The 20,530-nt window shown below is 43.8% G+C and overlaps 2 protein-coding genes across 6 annotated transcripts in view; both read left to right on the forward strand.

The window, feature by feature from the left end:
- Nucleotides 1-8,560, forward strand: part of smad5 (SMAD family member 5) — a 17,648-nt gene extending 9,088 nt beyond the window's left edge. For all 5 annotated transcript variants that reach the window (XM_070444298.1, XM_023990462.3, XM_023990461.3 and 2 more), the window contains 4 exons: nt 1,316-1,417; nt 5,681-5,902; nt 7,162-7,418; nt 7,612-8,560. In XM_070444298.1, coding sequence (XP_070300399.1) covers nt 1,316-1,417; nt 5,681-5,902; nt 7,162-7,418; nt 7,612-7,755 — 725 coding nt within the window. In that variant the 3' untranslated portion in view covers nt 7,756-8,560. The remainder of the gene's footprint in view (nt 1-1,315; nt 1,418-5,680; nt 5,903-7,161; nt 7,419-7,611) is intronic.
- A 517-nt stretch (nt 8,561-9,077) lies between these two features.
- On the forward strand, nt 9,078-19,691 carry LOC111966017 (E3 ubiquitin-protein ligase synoviolin). The gene is made up of 16 exons (XM_023990466.1): nt 9,078-9,550; nt 11,332-11,477; nt 11,575-11,667; nt 11,983-12,135; nt 12,307-12,355; nt 12,774-12,877; nt 13,893-14,019; nt 14,621-14,720; nt 14,916-14,981; nt 15,152-15,268; nt 15,466-15,626; nt 17,309-17,458; nt 17,739-17,882; nt 18,092-18,275; nt 18,366-18,469; nt 18,626-19,691. Exons 2-16 carry the CDS (start codon nt 11,346-11,348, stop codon nt 18,823-18,825), a joined length of 1,884 nt encoding a protein of 627 aa, XP_023846234.1. The 5' UTR covers nt 9,078-9,550; nt 11,332-11,345; the 3' UTR covers nt 18,826-19,691.
- The last annotated feature ends 839 nt before the right edge of the window (nt 19,692-20,530 follow it).

A 20,530-nucleotide genomic window follows, 5' to 3' on the forward strand; every position in this document is an offset into this window, starting at 1 on the left:
TAGTCAATGAACAGCATTCTCACATAGGTGCCCCTTTTGTCCAGGTGGGAAAGGGCAGTGTGGAGTGCAATAGAGATTGCATCATCTGTGGATCTGTTAGGGCGGTATGCAAATTGGAGTGGGTKTAGGGTTTCTGGGTTAATGGTGTTGATGTGAMCCATGACCAGCCTTTCAAAGCACTTCATGGCTACAGACMGGAMTGCTATGGGTCAGTAGTCATTTAGGCAGGTTACCTTACTCCCTGTGTCCAAGAACGCTATGGCGGTCTGCATTAAACATGTTGGTATTACAGAATCGGACAGGGAGAGGTTGTAAATGTCAGTGAAGACACTTGCCAGTTGGTCAGCGCATTCTTGGAGTACATGTCCTGGTAATCCATCTGGCCCTGCGGATAGCATGATCACAGTCATCCGGAACAGTTGGTGCTCTCATGCATGTTTCAGTGTTATTTGCCTTGGAGCAAGCATAGAAGTAGTTTAGCTCGTCTGGTAGGCTCGTGTCACTGGGCAGCTCTTGACTGTGCTTCCCTTTGTAGTCTGTAATGGTTTGCAAGCCCTGCCACATCTGACGAGAGTCGMAACCTGTGTAGTACAATTCGCTCTTAGTCCTGTATTGGCGCTTTGCCTGTTTGATGGTTCGTCGGCGGGCGTAGCGGGATTTCTTAAGTTTCCGGGTTAGAGTCCCGCTCCTTGAAAGCGGCAACTTTAGCTTTAGCTCAGTGCGGATGTTGGCTATAATCCATGGCTTCTGGTTGGGGTATGTACGTACGGTCACTGTGGGGACGACGTCCTCGATGCACTTATTGATAAAGCCAGTGACTGATATGGCGTAGTCCTCAATGCCATCGGAAGAATCCCAGAACATATTCCAGTCTGTGCTAGCAAAACAGACCTGTAGCTTAGCATCTGCTTCATCTGACCACTTTTTTTTATTGACGGAGTCACTGGTGCTTGGTCTGTCTGGTCTGTAGGAAGACCAGTCTTCTCATTTAGAAAACATTACCAACAGTCCCCACCCACACCCCACTTGAAACGTTTCTCAATTTCTGTCCTCATCAGTGGTTGTGTAATACAACACTTATGGGACTGTTCATACATTAGTGTTCCATGTGGCGGATGTGTGTGAAACCCTACACCTGTTTCCGGGTAGAGAAAGATCCTGTGGTGGTGGATGGGGTTTTAACTCCTCTTGGGAGTCGTCTGTCCGTGTGTGTGTGTGTATATGTGTCTGTCCTCTCTGTGTGTGTGGACAGCCATTTGTCATCAGCAGCATCTGGTCTCCTAACTATCCGTCCATTGTGGTGTTTTTCCTCCAGCTGATACCCCACCCCCGGCTTACATGCCCCCCGACGAGCAGATGGGACAGGAGGGGTCCATGGAGACSAGCAGCAGCGTGCCCAGGAACATGCCTAGTGGGGGTGAGGAGTCTGACCTTCAACTTTTACACGTTATGATTTTTTTTTCTTTTTTTTTCTCCACCTTAAGCAATCAGGAATTCCTGCTTTTCAGACATCCTCCTCCATTCATTGGAACTGATTTATCCTAATTGTCAGCGTTGACCTGATCACATAGCAGTCAATACAAACTGAAATCTTACTGTTCCCTGAAGGAGGGAAATGAGGTACAACATACTACGGGGAGTCACACTCTCGTGACTTCGGTTGTAGGATCTATACTGATCAATAATATAAACCCAGAATGTAAAGGGTTGGTTTCATGAGCTAAAATAAAAGATGCCAGTAATCTTCAAAACTAAAAGCCTGATTTTAAAAATTTGTTTACATCCCTGTGCATTTCACCTTTGCCAAGCTAATCCATCCACCTGACAGGTGTGGCATGTGCAAGAAGATGATTAAACAGCTGGATTATTACATAGGTGCACCTTGTGCTGGGGGACAAAAGGCCACTCTAAAATGTGCAGTATTGTAACCCAGCTGGAAAAGGGACAGCCCCCCCCCCCCCCCAACAGCTTACACTTTGAGGGATAAACATGACAAGTTTTCAAACGTGAGACTGTATAGCCTGGATGAAGTCAGACCCCTTATAGATGCAGTAAAGAGGTCAATCGAACTGGACCAAAACAATGGAATTGCCYTGGAAACGTGTGGGGGGAAATATCCAGTGTCTCCTCATTGCCCCCCAGCAAAACTAACCTACCTTTAGGGTATTGTTTACATGTATGTCACACTTTTGAAGTAAAAATCGGAGTATAATGCTTGTATGGATGTCAAGACCAATACATGTTCATGTGATCACCAATCAACTGCATTAGTTTCTAAAAAAACACCACCGATTTCTGAATGCTAGCTATGCTAATTACCTTATACGAACGGGAATTGGCATTTAGCAGCCACTTCTTCTAAACCTGAAAGGGGACTACTACTACATTAGGGGGTGTGCTGCGTAGTTGGACAAAACAAGTCTTGTAACGGATATGGGCAATTTTCTGGATCCGATTAATATCACTGATAATTACAAAAACGACTTTCTCATGTCAGTCAGTCGTAAGGTTTTACGTGGTCTAATTAACTCAACTGGCTAGTTTACCTGTCTGTAAAGAGAAGGGTGGGCTGTACGTTGATCCTGCTGCTCTGATTGGATAGAGTGACGCTGTATTTCTCCATCTCCACTTGCGTCATAATTACACCCCTATCACTTTTCCTCTGTTTTCGGTCTGATCAGTTAGATTACTGCTGCCTGCTACTGTGATACATCACATGGCGAGGACGTTTGCTATCAAGCTATCGATGTGCATAATATCTAATAAGCAGGGCAAGGGTAGGAAAACAAGATTAATGTTTAATCCGACAAATTTGGCTGCCCGCTGCAAATTGAGAGCACACACCTTTGCGCGCTGCTCCTAATCTGCAGCTATTTGGCAGTGAGATTGTGCAGAGGTATTTTGCCAAAAAATCGACTTAAAACGCATATTAAAACACTTGTTTTTTTTAATGTATTTATCACAACTATCATCCTATCCAACTATCAACTTTAAATTTCCAGATATGATTATGAAAATGAGTATGGCCATTTCTGCACACCTCTATTCTAAATGTTATGCAGCCAAATCMGACTTAAGTAACCACATTTGTGGGGCCTGTTACAATGTCTACGTTCCATTGACCACTTTACCTCTACAATATCTGCTTTACCTCATCTATGTACACGGGGCTCTGGCAATGGCTGACGTAGCACCCCGTTTGGCCGGAACCAAACATGGGGGCATTGATGTTACTGTAAAGCTTTTGTGGAGGGGCTCAGACCCTTGCTAAGGCCCCTCGCTCCAGGGGGGTTACCTGAGCCAAGCGCTCGGCGGCTGCTTCCTCATTGGAGGTGCACGCAAGCCCCACTCCCTCCAACTCAAGGAAATAGAAATGTGATTGCCATAACGCCGGGGGAAAGACAATGAGCTGCATTCGCCGGACGTTATGTATGCTAGCTGATGTTAGCCATGATAAGGCTTCTAGGCTAGCAGTGTTCTTTGACAGCAGCATGTTCCGTTTTTAGAATAACCAAGCGATTTAACGCTAGCTACGTATACTAAACAAGCGAGCTATCAACGCAATTCCACCGTTAGGAAGCTGGAATAGCTAGCAGCAGTAGCTAGCTTGCCTCGGCAAGTTGGCAAACCTGGCTAGCACGATATGCAGCGCTTGTTAGCTAGCTTGGTCTCAAGTCTACGTAAGACCGGATCACCAAGGTGGGACCTGSACCCTTCTGGGAAGGAGAGTCAAGCGGTGCTTAACCAAGGCAAACACATGAACCTGGTCGCCCTCTCTCTTCGAATACTTCCCCGTAACCGGAGACAGAGCATACAGGAGCCGGGAGACATTCGACCAGACCGACCTGTAACCGGAGACAGAGCATATAGGAGCCGGGAGACATTCGACCAGACCGACCCATAACCGGAGACAGAGCATACAGGAGCCGGGAGACATTCGACCAGACCGACCCAAACAATTTCCGCGTCCCTCAACTTAGACTCAGCTGAGGTACGGACACTCGGGAGAGGAAGTCCGTATCGGGAACACCAAGCCCCCTAAAAAAAAAAGCTCCACAATTGACAAGAGAACCTGCGTTGCGGACTAGTAGGGGAACAGTGCCAGCATTCCCCTAGTCTCGCGCACAAACTGATTGGCCGAGGGCAGCTTGAGCGGCAGCTTGAGCGCCGAGACATACAAGACGACAAACGTGAGTGTTGCAAACCCGTACCCGGCTTATTAGTGTCACCCCTTGATTCTTCACTGTCACTACTTTGCAGGACTGATGTGCACACATGATCATTGAGTTCAGACGAGTGCCCTGTTTTATTAGTCTGGCAATAAAACGCAAAGGTGTTCAGGTTATGAATTTACATTCCTCTAGCTCGGTCTTCACCATAGTCATAAATGATAGACCAACATGGCTATAATAACACAATGTTATCGTATAGTTTTACAAAGAATGCACATCACGAGAACACATGTTGTATTTTACAGTAACGTGAACCAAGGCTTAAAATACAACCAATCAGCTAACTTCAGAGATGCCATTGTAAAAATATATTTTCACCACATAAATAAATTACAACATACCTGGCAATTATTATAATTTTTGTAGTATTTTACCTTTATTTAACTTGGCAAGACAGTTAAGAACAGAATCTTATTTTCAATGACGGCCTAGGAACAGTGGGTTAACTGCCTTGTTCAGGGGCAGAACGACAGATTTTTATCTTGTCAGCTCGGGGATTCGATCTTGCAACCTTCCGGTTACTAGTCCAACGCTCTAACCACTAGGCAACCTGCTGCAATAAAGCCCAGAAGGTAGGTGTTAGATTCAGATTATTATGAATCTACCTTTCTCCAGCTCCTGTACATGAAAATACAACTTTGTCTTGACCGTTCCTGGCAACGTTAGCCATTTGACGCCACGTTAGCTAGCAGAGTAAGCGTTCAGAATACATGTTTAGCGCCAAGTAGTTAACATCATGATACTGAGAGAGTTTGATCCGTACACATTCATAAGGAACTTTATACAGTTAGACGAGACAATTATAAAGGATTATAACATGTTATATCCCAAAATGGCGTACAGCTCAACTTTCTACATACCGTCTTCGCCATTATCCTAAATGAAAGGTAACTCAAATATGGCGACACTGGTGAACTTGACACCAGACCAATAGCAGCTTATACCAGGAGAGGCCGTAGGAACATGTAGAAGAGACATAACATCTTGGAACTTATTCCTTTTTAGAATGAGAATATACCACTAAGGGACCGTTTAGTTGGCGCAACGTAAGACTGTCTCGTTTTCCAGTTTTAAGTAGCGTTCACACCAAGGTGATGAGCTGAATAATTGAAGGAATGAATCCAAGCCTCACGTTTATCACCTGTGGAAGGCTTGTCTCCCAGTGAGGCACAGATTTCATTGGCCTCGTCAGGTGTGATTGTCACAAGTGTGACTCCCCATAGTATGTTGTACCGAAGTTGACTGACTGAAAGGGAACTATGGGTACTACAAATGCACCACATCATTCATGAATTGATCAAATTTTAAATTATAAATTTCAAGATTACGCATCCATTTCCCTTTACAACAAAGAAGGATCCCTGTAGATGTGGAGTATGAGGAACCCGAGCCACTGGTCTAGAATTGTGTACTATGAGTTGACCCTCTGCTCCACCTTGTCCCTGTAGATGTGCAGCCAGTGGAGTATGAGGAACCGAGCCACTGGTGCAGTATTGTGTACTATGAGTTGAACAACAGAGTGGGTGAGGCCTACCATGCCTCTTCTACCAGTGTTCTGGTGGACGGCTTCACCGACCCCTCCAACAACAAGAACCGCTTCTGCCTGGGGTTGCTCTCCAACGTCAACCGCAACTCGACCATAGAGAACACACGCCGCCACATTGGCAAAGGTGAGAATAAACACATTGAGATTAGTTGAAGAGGTTGTGAAGATTGAAATTAGATGAGAGGTTTAGAGAGTGTGGAGACAGAATGGTGACACATGCATGATATTCAACTAAAACGTTGCATTTAAAAAAATTAATTTTGTATTCTGGTGTGTTTATTTGCTAAGTATTACTGCACTTTTGGAGCTAGAAACACAAGCATTAGGTATTACTGTTGGAGCTAGAAACACAAGCATTAGATATTACTGCACTGTTGGAGCTAGAAACACAAGCATTAGGATTACTGCACTGATGGAGCTAGAAACACAAGCATTAGGTATTACTGCACGATGGAGCTAGAAACACAAGCATTAGTATTACTGCACTGATGGAGCTAAGAAACACAAGCATTAGGTATTACTGCACTTATGGAGCTAGAAACACAAGCATTAGGTATTACTGCGCTGATGGAGCTAGAACACAGCATTAGGTATACTGTTGGAGCTAGAAACACAAAGCATTAGATATTACTGCACTGTTGGAGCTAGAAACACAAGCATTAGGTATTACTGCGCTTATGGAGCTAGAAACACAAGCATTAGTATTACTGCACTTTGGAGCTAGAAACAACAGCATTAGTATTACTGTACTGTTGGAGCTAGAAACACAAGCATATGTATTACTGCACTGTTGGAGCTAGAAACACAAGCATTAGGTATTACTGTACTGTTGGAGCTAGAAACACAAGCATTAGGTATTACTGTACTGTTGGAGCTAGAAACACAAGCATTATGTATTACTGCACTGTTGGAGCCTAGAAACACAAGCATTAGGTAATTACTGCGGCTGATGGAGCTAGAAACACAAGCATTAGGTATGTACTGCGCTGTATGAGCTAGAAACACAAGCATTAGTATTACTGACTGTTGGAGCTAGAAACACCAAGCATTATTATTACTGTACTGTGGAGCTAGAAACACAAGCATATGTATTTACTGCACTGTTGAGCTAGAAAACACAAGCATTAGTATTACTGTACTGTTGGAGCTAAAACACAAGCATAGTGTATTACTGTACTGTTGGAAGCTAGAAACACACAAGCATTATGTATACTGCATGTTGAGCTAGAAACACAAGCATTAGTATTACTGCGCTGAGGGAGTAAAGAAACACAAGCATTAGGTATTACTGCGCTGATGGAGCTAGAAACACAAGCATTAGGTATTARTGCGCTGTTGGAGCTAGAAACACAAGCATTTTTCTTTTTTCTCTCCCTCTCTCAGGCGTCCACCTGTACTATGTAGGAGGTGAGGTGTATGCAGAGTGTCTGAGTGACACCAGTATCTTCGTTCAGAGCCGAAACTGTAACTACCACCATGGTTTCCACCCCACCACGGTGTGTAAGATCCCTAGTGGCTGCAGTCTGAAGATCTTTAACAACCAGGAATTTGCTCAGCTACTGGCCCAGTCTGTGAACCATGGCTTTGAGGCTGTCTACGAACTGACCAAGATGTGCACCATCCGCATGAGCTTTGTAAAGGTGATATACAATTACATTTATGATTCAACAATTATATTAGTTTCAGTACTATGTACAGTTCACTGCTTTATGATCTTGTCCATTGATTTACAAGCATTTCTGATTGGACAAATTTGCTTTTTCATTACTTTTTTTGACCATTTTCTGAATATGACCCAGCTTTAACTTTCTCTCTCTCGCTCCCCCCCAACAGGGCTGGGGAGCTGAGTATCACAGACAAGATGTCACCAGCACCCCCTGTTGGATAGAAGTGCACCTTCACGGCCCTCTGCAGTGGCTGGATAAAGTGCTGACACAGATGGGCTCTCCTCTCAACCCCATCTCTTCAGTGTCTTAATGGTGCCCCCCATACCAGACTCTCGACCCCATCTCTTCAGTGTCTTAATGGTGCCCCCCCCCCCCCAAGACTAGACCAGCCAGGCTGGGAGGTTCTTTTACACATTTTTAAAAAAACATTTATTTTTATGTTTTAATGAGTGAAAGGAGATGTTAAAAGGCTGAACTGTTTACAGTATCTGGCTGCAGAAGGGATGTTGAACCCAGAGCAGCAGAATTAAAGAAAGAAAAATGGAGGCTACAAGCAGAAGATAAAAGTAAAACCTACAGAAGAATATTCAGAGTAGCGGCACAAAATAATGGACAAAGTACTGCTCTGAGTCATCCACTACCAACCATGTGCTTATTCTATTGAGAGTAGTAGGACTGGAAAGCATTTACCTTACTTTATATTTTTAATATTTTTTTTAAGGATTTTTGCATAAAATGTTTTAATGATTTTCTTTTGGTATTTTTTCGGTAAGAAAATAATGAAATGTATATCACTACTACTACAAATTTACCACAGTCAAACTACTTGTAATTTTACTTTGCAACCTTTTTTTTTTCTTTGCCATGTTTTCTAATGCCAGGTATTTTACATCTTAAGGTATAGATATCATTATGTTTACTATTAGACTCAGATCTCATGTTTCCATTTTATAGTTTCTATCACTAGAAAAACTTGAGTTACTGCCATTTTTAAATAAAGTATGTCTAACTGATAACTATGATATGAGTTCATTACTGAATGTTTTGAACAGGTGACAAAGCTAGAAACATCACACTTCTCAGAGGAGAACTCATCAATAAAGTTGTCAATGATGCTGGGTCGATTCTCTGTACATACAGTYTATGTTCAAGTGACAGAATGACTTTCTGTATTCATTAACCATTTTCTTTTTTTGTATCTTGTGGAAGTAAGTTTGTGTAGGGTACAGTTAGTGGCATTATTCTGATATGACTGAATCAACATCATTAGCACAAAGTTAACCGGTAGTGGGTAACAGTGACTACATGTTATTCACCTGATTTATATTATTTTTTTAATCACTTTTGTGCCTGCTTGTCTGTTGTCACGACAACTATTGAAAAACAAGCATGGGTGGGTACTCTAGTTGCGATGCTGACATTTTAATGGTGCGGCACTACAGTCATTACGGTTAATAAAACCCATCATTTGATTGGCGCTAGTACGTGGAAGGAAATCAACTTGCCAGACCACCATTGGTAAAATATATATCCCTGTTCATCTATTGGTCCGCGTTGAGTTACCGTATGTCTACTAAAATATGGTCTTAACTGTCACCAGGGTACAAATCCAATGCCAAAAATAAACCGGGGTACGCTGGTGTGAAAACCCATGAACTCCCATTTAGAACAGTCAGTTAGCTAACGGTAGCTAGCTACAACACTAACGGGAATTCTGCAAATCGAGTGTCACGGTTTCTATTGGAATGCAACGTCAGTTAGCTTGCTATCTAATAGCTTTTCTTCGTTTAACAGCCAACAAACGTTTTCCATCGAACGCATATACACTTCAATCTCTTGCTAGTTAGCGAGTTTGGATTTCCCCGGAAGTGAGGTGGCCACTTGGAGGAGCAAGCCAAAGATAAACACGTATCGGAGACTCAGGCGTCTTTGGGGCTGGGGTGTAAATGTTAGTAAAATAGACAGCGAAATGCTTGAAGGGAAAAGTAATTGGTCGTAATATAGTTGAGGGACTTGATACATCTTGTAATCATAGTGAACGCCCCAATCAAAGCGTTGGAACAAGCTCAACAAGTGCATTCCGTGACAAAAACGACATCGAATCCGTGAGTAGCTAACGTTAGCTAGCTATCTAGCTGTCCATATTAGTTTCGCACTGCAGTGACATTACTGTACAGCTAACTACTAAAATAGCTGGCTATGCAGAGAAAGAGCAGCCAAGCTAGCTGTTCCTTCCAGCCCAGATTAGCTAACACATCCCCTCAGCTATAACATTGCATTGTTAACTAGCTAGGTATTGGCTGTCTTGTTAGTTATCTTATTAACTTGTCATCCGATACATTTACCTAGCTTGGTAGATTAAGTATGGCATATCAACAKTGCAGTTTTAGTTTGAACGAAATTAAGGCTTGATTCAATTGAGTGAAGATGTCAATCTAGACTCAACAAAAATGTAAACGCAACATGTAAAGTGTTGGTCCCATGTTTCATGAGCAAAAATGAAAGATCCCAGAAATGTTTCATTAACACTAAAAGCTTATTTCTATGAAATTCTGCGCAAATTTGTTTACATCCCTGTTCCTGAGCATTTCTCCTATGCCAAGATAATATATCCACCTGACAGGTGTGGCATATCAAGAAGCTAAACAGCATGATCATTACACAGACCCCCCCCCCCCAGTACCCTGCTGCTACTCGCTGTTTATTATCTATGCATAGTCACTTCACCCCTACCTACATGTACAAATGACCTCAACTAACCTGTACCCTGCACACTGGCATATCTAATGCATTGTTAACTCACCCCAGTACACTGCTGCTACTCGCTGTTTTATTATCTATGCATAGTCACTTCACCCCTACCTACATGTACAAATGACCTCAACTAACCTGTACCCCCGCACACTGGCTCCGGACGGGTACCCCCTGTATATAGCCTCGTTATTGTTATTTTATTGTTACTTTTATAATTTTTTACATTAGTTTATTTGGTAAATATTTGTTAAACTCTTGAACTGCACGGTTGGTTAAGGGCTTGTAAGTAAGCATTTCACTGTAAGGTCAACAATTGTTGTATTCGGCACGTGACAAAATTTGATTTTGCTGGGAACAATAAAAGGCCACCCTAAAATGTGCAGTTTTGTCACACAACAAAATGCCACAGATGTCTCAAGTTTTGAGGGAGCGTTCAATTGGCATGCGGACTGCAGGAATGTCCACCAGAGCTGTTGCCAGAGAATTGAATGTTAATTTCTCTACCATAAGCCTCCAACGTTGTTTTAGAGAATTTGGCAGTACATCCAACCGGCCTCACAACAGCAGACCACGTGTATGGTGTCGTGTGGGTGAGCGGTTTGCTGATGTCAACGTTGTGAACTGAGTGCCCCATGGTGGCGGTGGGGTAGTGTGGGCAGGCATAAGCTACGGAAAGCGAACACAATTGCATTTTATCGATGGCAATTTGAAATGCACAGATATACCGTGACGAGATCTTACGGCCCATTGTTGTGCCATTCATCTGCCACCATCACCTCATGTTTCAGGATAATGCACAGCCAGCCCCATGTCGCAAGGATCTGTACACAATTCATGGAAGCTGAAAATTGTTTCAATTGACTTATTTCCTTGTATGAACTAACTTTGTAAAATCTTCGAAATTGTAGCATGTTGCGTTTTTATATTTTTGTACAGTTCAAACATTGCTCTGTTTACACTTGCCCCTAGGCAGCTGTCAACATACATGTATTTATTCAGTGACTGTTACTTGTTAGTTAGCTATCTAGTGAGCTATAAGGAAGAAATTGGATTATCCAACAGCCAGGATTATGAAAAGACAATATCCTAACCTGCTCTACATTCTGATTGTCGTCCTACCACACCGCTGTAGATACTGCCTACACCATGGTGCGTGCAGCCCTGGTGACTGCCACCAGCCTGGCTCTGACCGGCGCTGTGATTGCCCATGCCTACTTGCTCAAACACCAGTTCTACCCCACTGTGGTCTACCTCACCAAGAGTAGCCCCAGTATGGCAGTGAGTACACAGTAGTTCTCTACATTCCCCTGTTTGATATGTTTATCAGATGTATGGTCTGTAACGTGGCTTTCCCTCCCTCTCCTCTTTGTGTCAGGTGTTGTACATCCAGGCGTTTGTGTTGGTGTTTCTGTTGGGGAAGTTCATGCGTAAAGTCTTCTTCGGACAGCTGAGAGCTGCAGAGATGGAGGTATGGACCAATTTAAATGGTATTTCAGTGTTTGTTTACTCCTGCTTGGTTTATTAGATTACCAGATCTGTATTTCTCAACAACTGACACTGGACTTCTATGTAATGTAATGCTGTTGTTGCTTAGGCCTGTGATGCAACCATCATACCCTCTACTCATTCCTGAGCTGTGTTGTCTTGGTTACACATCCACCATATTTGTTAGACTGATGCTGGAAAGGAAAATCTGAAAACAAAATGTCAAAGCCAGTACAGGTTGGGTCAGTATGATAGTGTAAAAAGGTTATCACTAAGATTCAACTTCCTCTTCCTTCAGCATCTGATAGAGCGATCCTGGTATGCTGTCACAGAGACGTGTCTGGCCTTTACCGTGTTCAGGGACGACTTCTCTCCCCGCTTCGTTGCCCTATTCACCCTGCTGCTCTTCATCAAGTGCTTCCACTGGCTGGCTGAGGACAGGGTGGACTTTGTGAGAGTTACATGTTAAATGTTAAACACATTTGTATAGATATTTCACATAGTTCAGACATTTTCGTTACTTTACAAGAAACATGTTTACCATCTATAAAGTGACAATGAATGTGAAAGGAAAGCACGTGTCTTGTCTGTTCTGATGGTATTTTCCCACCTTCTCACTCAGATGGAGAGAAGTCCTAATATATCCTGGGTCTTCCACTTCAGGGTGCTCTGTGAGTATGGGTTATATCTTTTCAAAGTGTTAAAGGCCCACCCAGTGATATACAGTATCTTTGTAATGGGCCCTTCACTGGTTTACAGTACAGTATGGGTTATACTGTCTTTTAATAGACCCTACAGTGTATATCAGTACTGTAATTATTACTACTTATTGGCGTYTTACTGATTTAGTCACAGCTATGTGAAACTGGTGTTTTTAGTACCAAGTGTGTTTCTTAAAATAAAGCTATATGCAAATATATCAGACTGATGCACCTGGTGCACACCAGTAAAACAACACATCGACATTGTAGCTTGATAATGCAACTGGCATATCTGGGCAAGAACGTCTAGGCCTGTACTAGTGTGTTCAGTCAAAATGACTGGGAGGAATGGACAGATTATCTAAATCATTGTGTCTCTCTCACACAGCTCTGATGGTGTTGCTGGCAATCCTGGACTTCCTGTTTGTCAACCATGCCTGTCACAGTATCATCACACGAGGGGCCTCTGTCCAACTAGTCTTTGGATTTGAGGTTTGTTAAACTATAAATTGTCATTTTCTGAATCTGTCATGTGACACTTTATTCCTATATGCCTGCTATATATATATATATACGCTGCTCAAAAAAATAACGGGAACACTTAAACAACACAATGTAACTCCAAGTCAATCACACTTCTGTGAAATCAAACTGTCCACTTAGGAAGCAACAGCGATGACAATACATTTCACATGCTGTTGTGCAAATGGAATAGACAAAAGGTGGAAATTTATAGGCAATTAGCAAGACACCCCCAATAAAGGAGTGGTTCTGCAGGTGGTTGACCACAGACCACTCTCAGTTCCTATGCTTCCTGGCTGATGTTTTGGTCACTTTGAATGCTGGCGGTGCTTTCACCGTGGCCTGCTGGAGGTCATTTTGCAGGGCTCTGGCAGTGCTCCTCCTTGCACAAAGGCGGAGGAAGCGGTCCTGCTGCTGGGTTGTTGCCTTCCTACGGCCTCCTCCACGTCTCCTGATGTACTGGCCTGTCTCCTGGTAGCGCCTCCGTGCTCGGACACTACGCTGACAGACACAGCAAACCTTCTTGCCACAGCTCGCATTGATGTGCCATCCTGGATGAGCTGCACTACCTGAGCCACTTGTGTGGGTTGTAGACTCCGTCTCATGCTACCACTAGAGTGAAAGCACCGCCAGCATTCAAAAGTGACCAAAACATCAGCCAGGAAGCATGGAACTGAGAAGTGGTCTGTGGTCACCACCTGCAGAACCACTCCTTTATTGGGGGTGTCTTGCTAATTGCCTATAATTTCCACCTTTTGTCTATTCCATTTGCACAACAGCATGTACATTATTGTCAACATTGTTGCTTCCTAAGTGGACAGTTTGATTTCACAGAAGTGTGATTGACTTGGAGTTACATGTGTTGTTTAAGTGTTCCCTTTATTTTTTTGAGCAGTGTATTAGTAATTTTCATGGTCTTGATGAATCAAAGCAGTTGGTTATACTTCAGCACAGTTCTCAGAATAATAACACTGTTGTTGTTTAGTATGCCATCCTGATGACAATGGTGCTCACCACCTTCATCAAGTACACCCTCCACACTGTTCACCTCCAGAGTGACAACCCCTGGGACAACAAAGCAGTCTACATGCTCTACACTGAGCTCTTCACTGGTATGACACCTATATCCTAAATACTCTACACTGGTATGACACCTTTATCACTAAATATAATCTTCACTGGTATGCTACCTATATCACTAAATATACTCTTCACTGGTATGACACCTATATCGCTAAATATACACTTCACTGGTATGATACCTTTATCGCTAAAGATGCCCTTCACTGGTATGACACCTTTATCACTAAATATATCTTCACTGGTATGCTACCTATATCACTAAATATACTCTTCACTGGTATGACACCTATATCGCTAAAGAGATGCTCTACACTGGTATGCTACCTTTATCACTAAAGAGATGCTCTACACTGGTATGACACCTATATCGCTAAAGAGATGCTCTACACTGGTATGATACCTTTATCGCTAAAGAGATGCTCTACACTTGCTATGCAACTTTAAAGGTCCAGTTTCTTGGGTCCACATTGATCTTCGTTAATTCACATTAAGCCACATTTCTTAGAATGAAAAGCATGTTCATTGAGCATGTTTTTGTCCAAGACTAGGCTTGTTTTGGGTCCAGGAAACTGGTCATATATAATATAACATTCCACTTCAGTAAAAAATCTCTCCACTCTTCCCTCCCAGGTTTCATCAAGGTCCTCCTGTACATGGCGTTCATGACCATCATGATAAAGGTTCACACCTTCCCCCTATTCGCCATCCGGCCCATGTACCTGGCTATGAGGTGAGCAACACCGCTACTCTAAACTCTAGATTAAAGATACCGTTCTAGAATTCTTAGACCTGGAAGCCAGGGCTCTCTGAAGACTCCATTTGTTACCCGGCCAACTGATTGTCTTCTCTATCGTTTTGTTGTTATTAGAGACAGACGTAACCATTAGAACACTTGAATTTCTGGATTCTGTCCTCTGTTCTTTAGGCAGTTCAAGAAAGCAGTAACAGATGCCATAATGTCGCGGCGAGCCATCCGCAACATGAATACACTGTGAGTGTGCAATGCATCTGMGTTTTGTTTGTTTGTTATTTTGGGTATCCACAATGGAGAAGAAAAAAAATCGTTCCTCTTATTATATTCATCATTTTAGGATGGAAAAACATTGACTAAACATCAGTGGACTAGTCCTTGGTCAATGAACTCTATGTGTATCTCTGCAGTTACCCAGATGCTACTCCTGAAGATCTGCTGGCTTCAGACAACGTGTGTATCATCTGTCGTGAAGAGATGGTGACTGGAGCCAAGAAACTTCCTTGCAATCATATCTTCCACTCTAGGTATTTTATGGATACATCTACGCTATACTTATTTTAGACAGAAAGGTATCAGAAAGTAGAAAATAAGATAACATTTTTGATATTTGACTTGTCATTTTTGTCCCATTTATTGTTTTGGCTGGTCCTGTTAGTTTTCTGCTGTTTATGTCACCAACTCTGTGTAGCTAACTAACCTTTTCCTTKATTTTGTATCCCAGTTGCCTTCGCTCCTGGTTCCAGAGACAGCAGACGTGTCCTACATGTCGTATGGATGTCCTCCGGGCCTCTAACCCCAATCAGCCCCCCACCCCAGCCCCTGCCCAGCCCCCTGCCCCAGCAGCACCCGCCAACGCCCCTGTCCCTGGACCACCTGGGAATGGTGGGTAGCACCATACAGAGCAACACGTCCATTGTCTAACGTCAAATATCGCAATGGCTCCATCTGCACTGATAGTTAAACTGGAACAGGTTAAATATTTAGATATCTGATAGTAACCTAGTAGAAGTTTCATGAAGTTACTATATATCTGATAGGAACCTAGTAATAAGCTCAGCAAAAAGTGAAACGTCCTCTCACTGTCAACTGCGTTTATTTTCAGCAAACTTAACATGTGTTGATATTTGTGTGAACATAACAAGATTCAACAACTGAGACATGAACTGAACAAGTTCCACAGAAATTGAATAATGTGTCCCTGAACAAAGGGGGGTTCAAAATCAAAAGTAACAGTCAGTATCTGGTGTGGCCACCAGCTGCATTAATTACTGCAGTGCATCTCCAGATTTGCCAGTTCTTGCTGTGAAATGTTACCCCACTCTTCCACCAAGGCACCTGCAAGTTCACTGATATTTCTGGGGGGGAATGGCCCTAGCCCTCACCCTCCGATCCAACAGGTCCCAGATGTGCTCAATGGGATTGAGATCTGGGCTCTTCGCTGGCCATGGCAGAACACTGACATTCCTGTCTTGRAGGAAATCACGCACAGAACGAGCAGTATGGCTGGTGGCATTGTCATGCTGGAGGGTCATGTCAGGATGAGCCTGCAGGAAGGGTACCACATGAGGGAGGAGGATGTCTTCCCTGTAATGCACAGCCCCAGACCATGATGGACCCTCCACCTCCAAATCGATCCCGCTCCAGAGTACAGGCCTCGGTGTAATGCTCATTCCTTCGACGATAAACGCYAATCCGACCATCACCCCTGGTGAGACAAAACCGCGACTCGTCAGTGAAGAGCACTTTTTGCCAGTCCTGTCTGGTCCAGTGACGGTGGGTTTGTGCCCATAGGCGACGTTGTTGCCGGTGATGTCTGGTGAGGACCTGTCTTACAACAGGCCTACAAGCCCTCTCAGCCTATTGCGGACACTGTGAGCACTGATGGAGGGATTGTGCGTTCCTGGTGTAACTCGGGCAGTTGTTGTTGCCATCCTGTCCCGCAGGTGTGATGTACCAATCCTGTGCAGGTTTTGTTACACGTGGTCTGCCACTGCGAGGGCGATCAGCTGTCCGTCCTGTCTCCCTGTAGCGCTGTCATAGGCGTCTCACAGTACGGACATTGCAATTTATTGCCCTGGCCACATCTGCAGTCCTCATGCCTCCTTGCAGCATGCGGAAGGAACGTTCACGCAGATGAGCAGGGACCCTGGGCATCTTTCTTTTGGTGTTTTTCAGAGTCAGTAGAAAGGCCTCTTTAGTGTCCTAAGTTTTCATAACTGTGACCTGTAATTGCCTACCCCTCTGTAAGCTGTTAGTGTCTTAACGACCGTTCCACAGGTGCATGTTCATTAATTGCTTATGGTTCATTGAACAAGCATGGGAAACAGTGTTTAAACCCTTTACAATGAAGATCTGTGAAGTTATTTGGATTTTTACGAATTATCTTTGAAAGACAGGGTCCTGAAAAAGGGACTTTTTTTTCTTTTTTCTGAGTTTAGTTTCACGAAGTTACTAGATACCTGATAGAAACCCAGTAATAGTTTCATGAAGTTACTAGCTGTAAACTGGGTTGACTCCCAAGCGGCTGACTGACATGCGTCCTCTTGTCCCCTTGTCTCATCTAGTTGGCCCTGGAATGATGCCCCACTTCCCCCCAGGGCTGTTTCCTTTCTGGGGCCCCTTCCCTGGAGCGGCCCCCCCTGCTGGTGCTCCTGGCGCCCCAGGAGCCACAGAGGTCCCTGGGGCCACAGAGGCAGCTCAGACTCAGGGAGCTGGTGAGTCTCATTTCTACTCTCTGGTACTTAGGCATCTGTCAAATTGTCAGTCTTATCTTTTCTGAATGGGAGGGTAGACGCAGACCAATCTTCACATTCTCGTCAATTAGAGGTTTCCCTGACCTAGATGATGAAAATGACCCGTTCAATAGAGATTCTCAATTGAGCATGCTTTTTGGTCCAGGACTAGACTTCCTCTGGGTCTGGAAGACCAGACCTAAAGTGTCTCTCCTAATATTCTGTGAACATTGAAGTCATAATTTCTCCTTGTGTGAATCAGGCACGGGTCAGTCCACTGGGGCCAGTACAGTCGGTGCTGCTCCTGCTCCAGGAGGCCCTATGCCTGGGTTCCCCTTCCCCTCCTTCCCACCCCCACCGTTCCCCTCACCTCCATGGCTGACTATGCCACCACCTCCACCGTTTGGTAAGATCTGGATTCATTCCTACTTACTCCTTCACTTATAAAGGAATCCTCCATCATGAAAATAGTATTGTAGATGGGACACCATTTTCAACATTTCTAGCAACAGTTTTCTTATTTACCCTGTTGCCGAGGGAGGGCTAAGATGTTCACAAATCTGTATTAAGGCTGGCATCTTGAATAACCTTGTTATGCTGTGTGTTCTGTCCCAGTGTCATCCATGCCCCCTCCTCCCCCGGCCCTGTCCACCATGTCAGAGGCTGAGCTGAGGGAGCTGGAGCAGGAGGGCCGTAGAGGCCTGGAGGCCAGACTGCAGTGTCTCCACAACATCCACACTCTACTGGACGCTGCCATGCTCAACATCCACCATTACCTCACTACCGTCGCCACGCTCACGTAACGATGCCTTGTTTTCATTTTTATGTGGGTCAACATTCCCCCTTATTGTTTAGCATATGATTATCATACTGCTCCTTTGCTCCTCAGTCCTCCTCAGTCAGAAACCAGCAGCGCTGCTGGCGAGGCCAGTGGATCATCTCCTCCCTCCACTAGTGCAGAAACCCAGGAGAATGACTCTCAGAGCAGTACAGGTAAGTCCTCCTATTGACTGACTGATATTGTGAAGTGAACATGAATCATTTTGTAGGAATCCGGACTAGCTGTTYGTGGGATTTTGAAGCGGTATGTTTTACACTGTAGACACATTTTCTCACTTTAGTTTCGCTCCTCTGTCTCTTACTCTCCAGCCGCTGAACCRGAAGCTGTGAATGGGGCCACAGGTTTCTCCCAGCCAGACTCTACCACYTTGGGCGACAGTGAAGACAAGCGCGATGAAGAGGAAGGAGATGGAGAGGAAGTCGGCGACGACGGAGAGCCCAACCCTTCAGAGCTGAGGCGCCGTCGTCTCCGCAAACTCGAGACCACACCCCCTCCTCCTGACCACTGATACATGCCTACTGATGCATTCTGGGAACTGACTTATCAATCAATACATTATTGATTACCAATCAATAATAAGAGATGTATTTTATTTTTKTCTTTTTCCCCTCCTGGCTCTGTGTTTTGTGCTGTTTAAACTCACAGCCGAGAGAGAGGAAGAAGGATCAACTGTTGTTCCACAACCCTTTTGTTGTTGGAACATATTAAAAACAAGATTTATTTTCTTTTTCAACTGCCTGACATCTTATGATCCATATGCAGGTGTTTTGTTCCACCACTCTTCACCCAATACTGAGGAGTGATATTCAAACACACAGACCGAACTTCTTCAAACACAGACCTGACCGGAGATCGGTATTATTCAAATGCAGACCGGACCTCAGACCTGACTTCTTCAAATACAGACCTGATCTAAGAGCTGACTTCTTGGTCAGTGACAACAAAGTGGACAGTGTTTTAAATCTCAGATCACTGCTACTTCTTCTACCGTGGAGTCAATCCAACTGAGAGGTTGCTTTTTCTTCGTCACTGTAAAATGGATCCCCCTTACTGTCCTGCTTGTCAGACCGTGTTACAGGGAGGTCTGACCCTTTTTGAGTTAAAGGAAGCGATGTCTGAAATGGGCCCCCTATTCCCTATGTAGTGCATAGGTCTCTGGTTGAAAGTAGTGCACTATCTAGGGAATAGGGTGTAGCCATAGCGTCCTGAGTGGAGGTTATACTTTTTGTTTTTGTAATTTCTGATTTCTCAAGATTTTGCTGCGGGGTTATTATAACTTAATAGGAAAGTGGGTTGATTTAACCTGTACATACTGTAAAGTTTTACTAGGATGATCTGTACATACTGCAGAATAAACCATTGAAATGAAATGTTGCCAGAGCTCACGTCATGTCTTTGTTGGGGTGTACTACATCGACGGGTTCACTATCAGGAGCTGAATATTCATCTCTGCTATCTAGGAAAGACAGACCAACACAAACTACTCAGCTGGTGGCAAACCTATCGCCTCTTGTTTCCTCTTCGTTTTTCACATTTACTATAGTGGTAGTGTAGGGGCTCTTCAATCAATCCATAGCATTGACAATTTGCTCTACAGCGCTATTGACAATTAAAGGCAATGTTCCCGGAGTCCCGGAGTCCGCATTCACGGAAAACGCTGCATATGTCAGCTCAATAGGAAATGACCTTTCATTTTAAGGCGATGGCTCCGCGATGTGGATTGAATCCAGCCCTAAACTGAGGAAAGGAGCACCAGCCTAGAATAAATGAATTTTTGTTTACATGTGTTGAGACGCATTATACTGAACAAAAATATAAATGCAACAATTGAGTTAAAGGAAATCAGTCAATAGAAATAAATGTCCTAATCTATGGATTTCACATGACTGGGCAAGAGCACAGCCATAAAATGACATGAGGCAATTTATGGCAGAGAAATAAAAATTCTGACAGCTGACAGCATTCTGGTAGACATTCCTCAAGTCAGCATGCCAATTTAAATCAAATTGTATTGCACGCTCCCTCAAATTGAGACATCTGTGGCATTGTGTTGTGACAAAATGGCACATTTTAGAGTGGCCCTTGATTGTTCACCAGCACAAGGTGCACCTGCGTAATGATCATACTGTTTAACCAGCTTCTTGATATGCTGGAATATCTTGGCAAAAGAAAAATGCTCACTAAACAAAATGTGCACAAAATTAGAAATAAGC

Source organism: Salvelinus sp. IW2-2015, linkage group LG6.2, assembly GCF_002910315.2.
Source record: "Salvelinus sp. IW2-2015 linkage group LG6.2, ASM291031v2, whole genome shotgun sequence".
In the NCBI taxonomy this organism is placed as follows: domain Eukaryota; kingdom Metazoa; phylum Chordata; class Actinopteri; order Salmoniformes; family Salmonidae; genus Salvelinus; species Salvelinus sp. IW2-2015.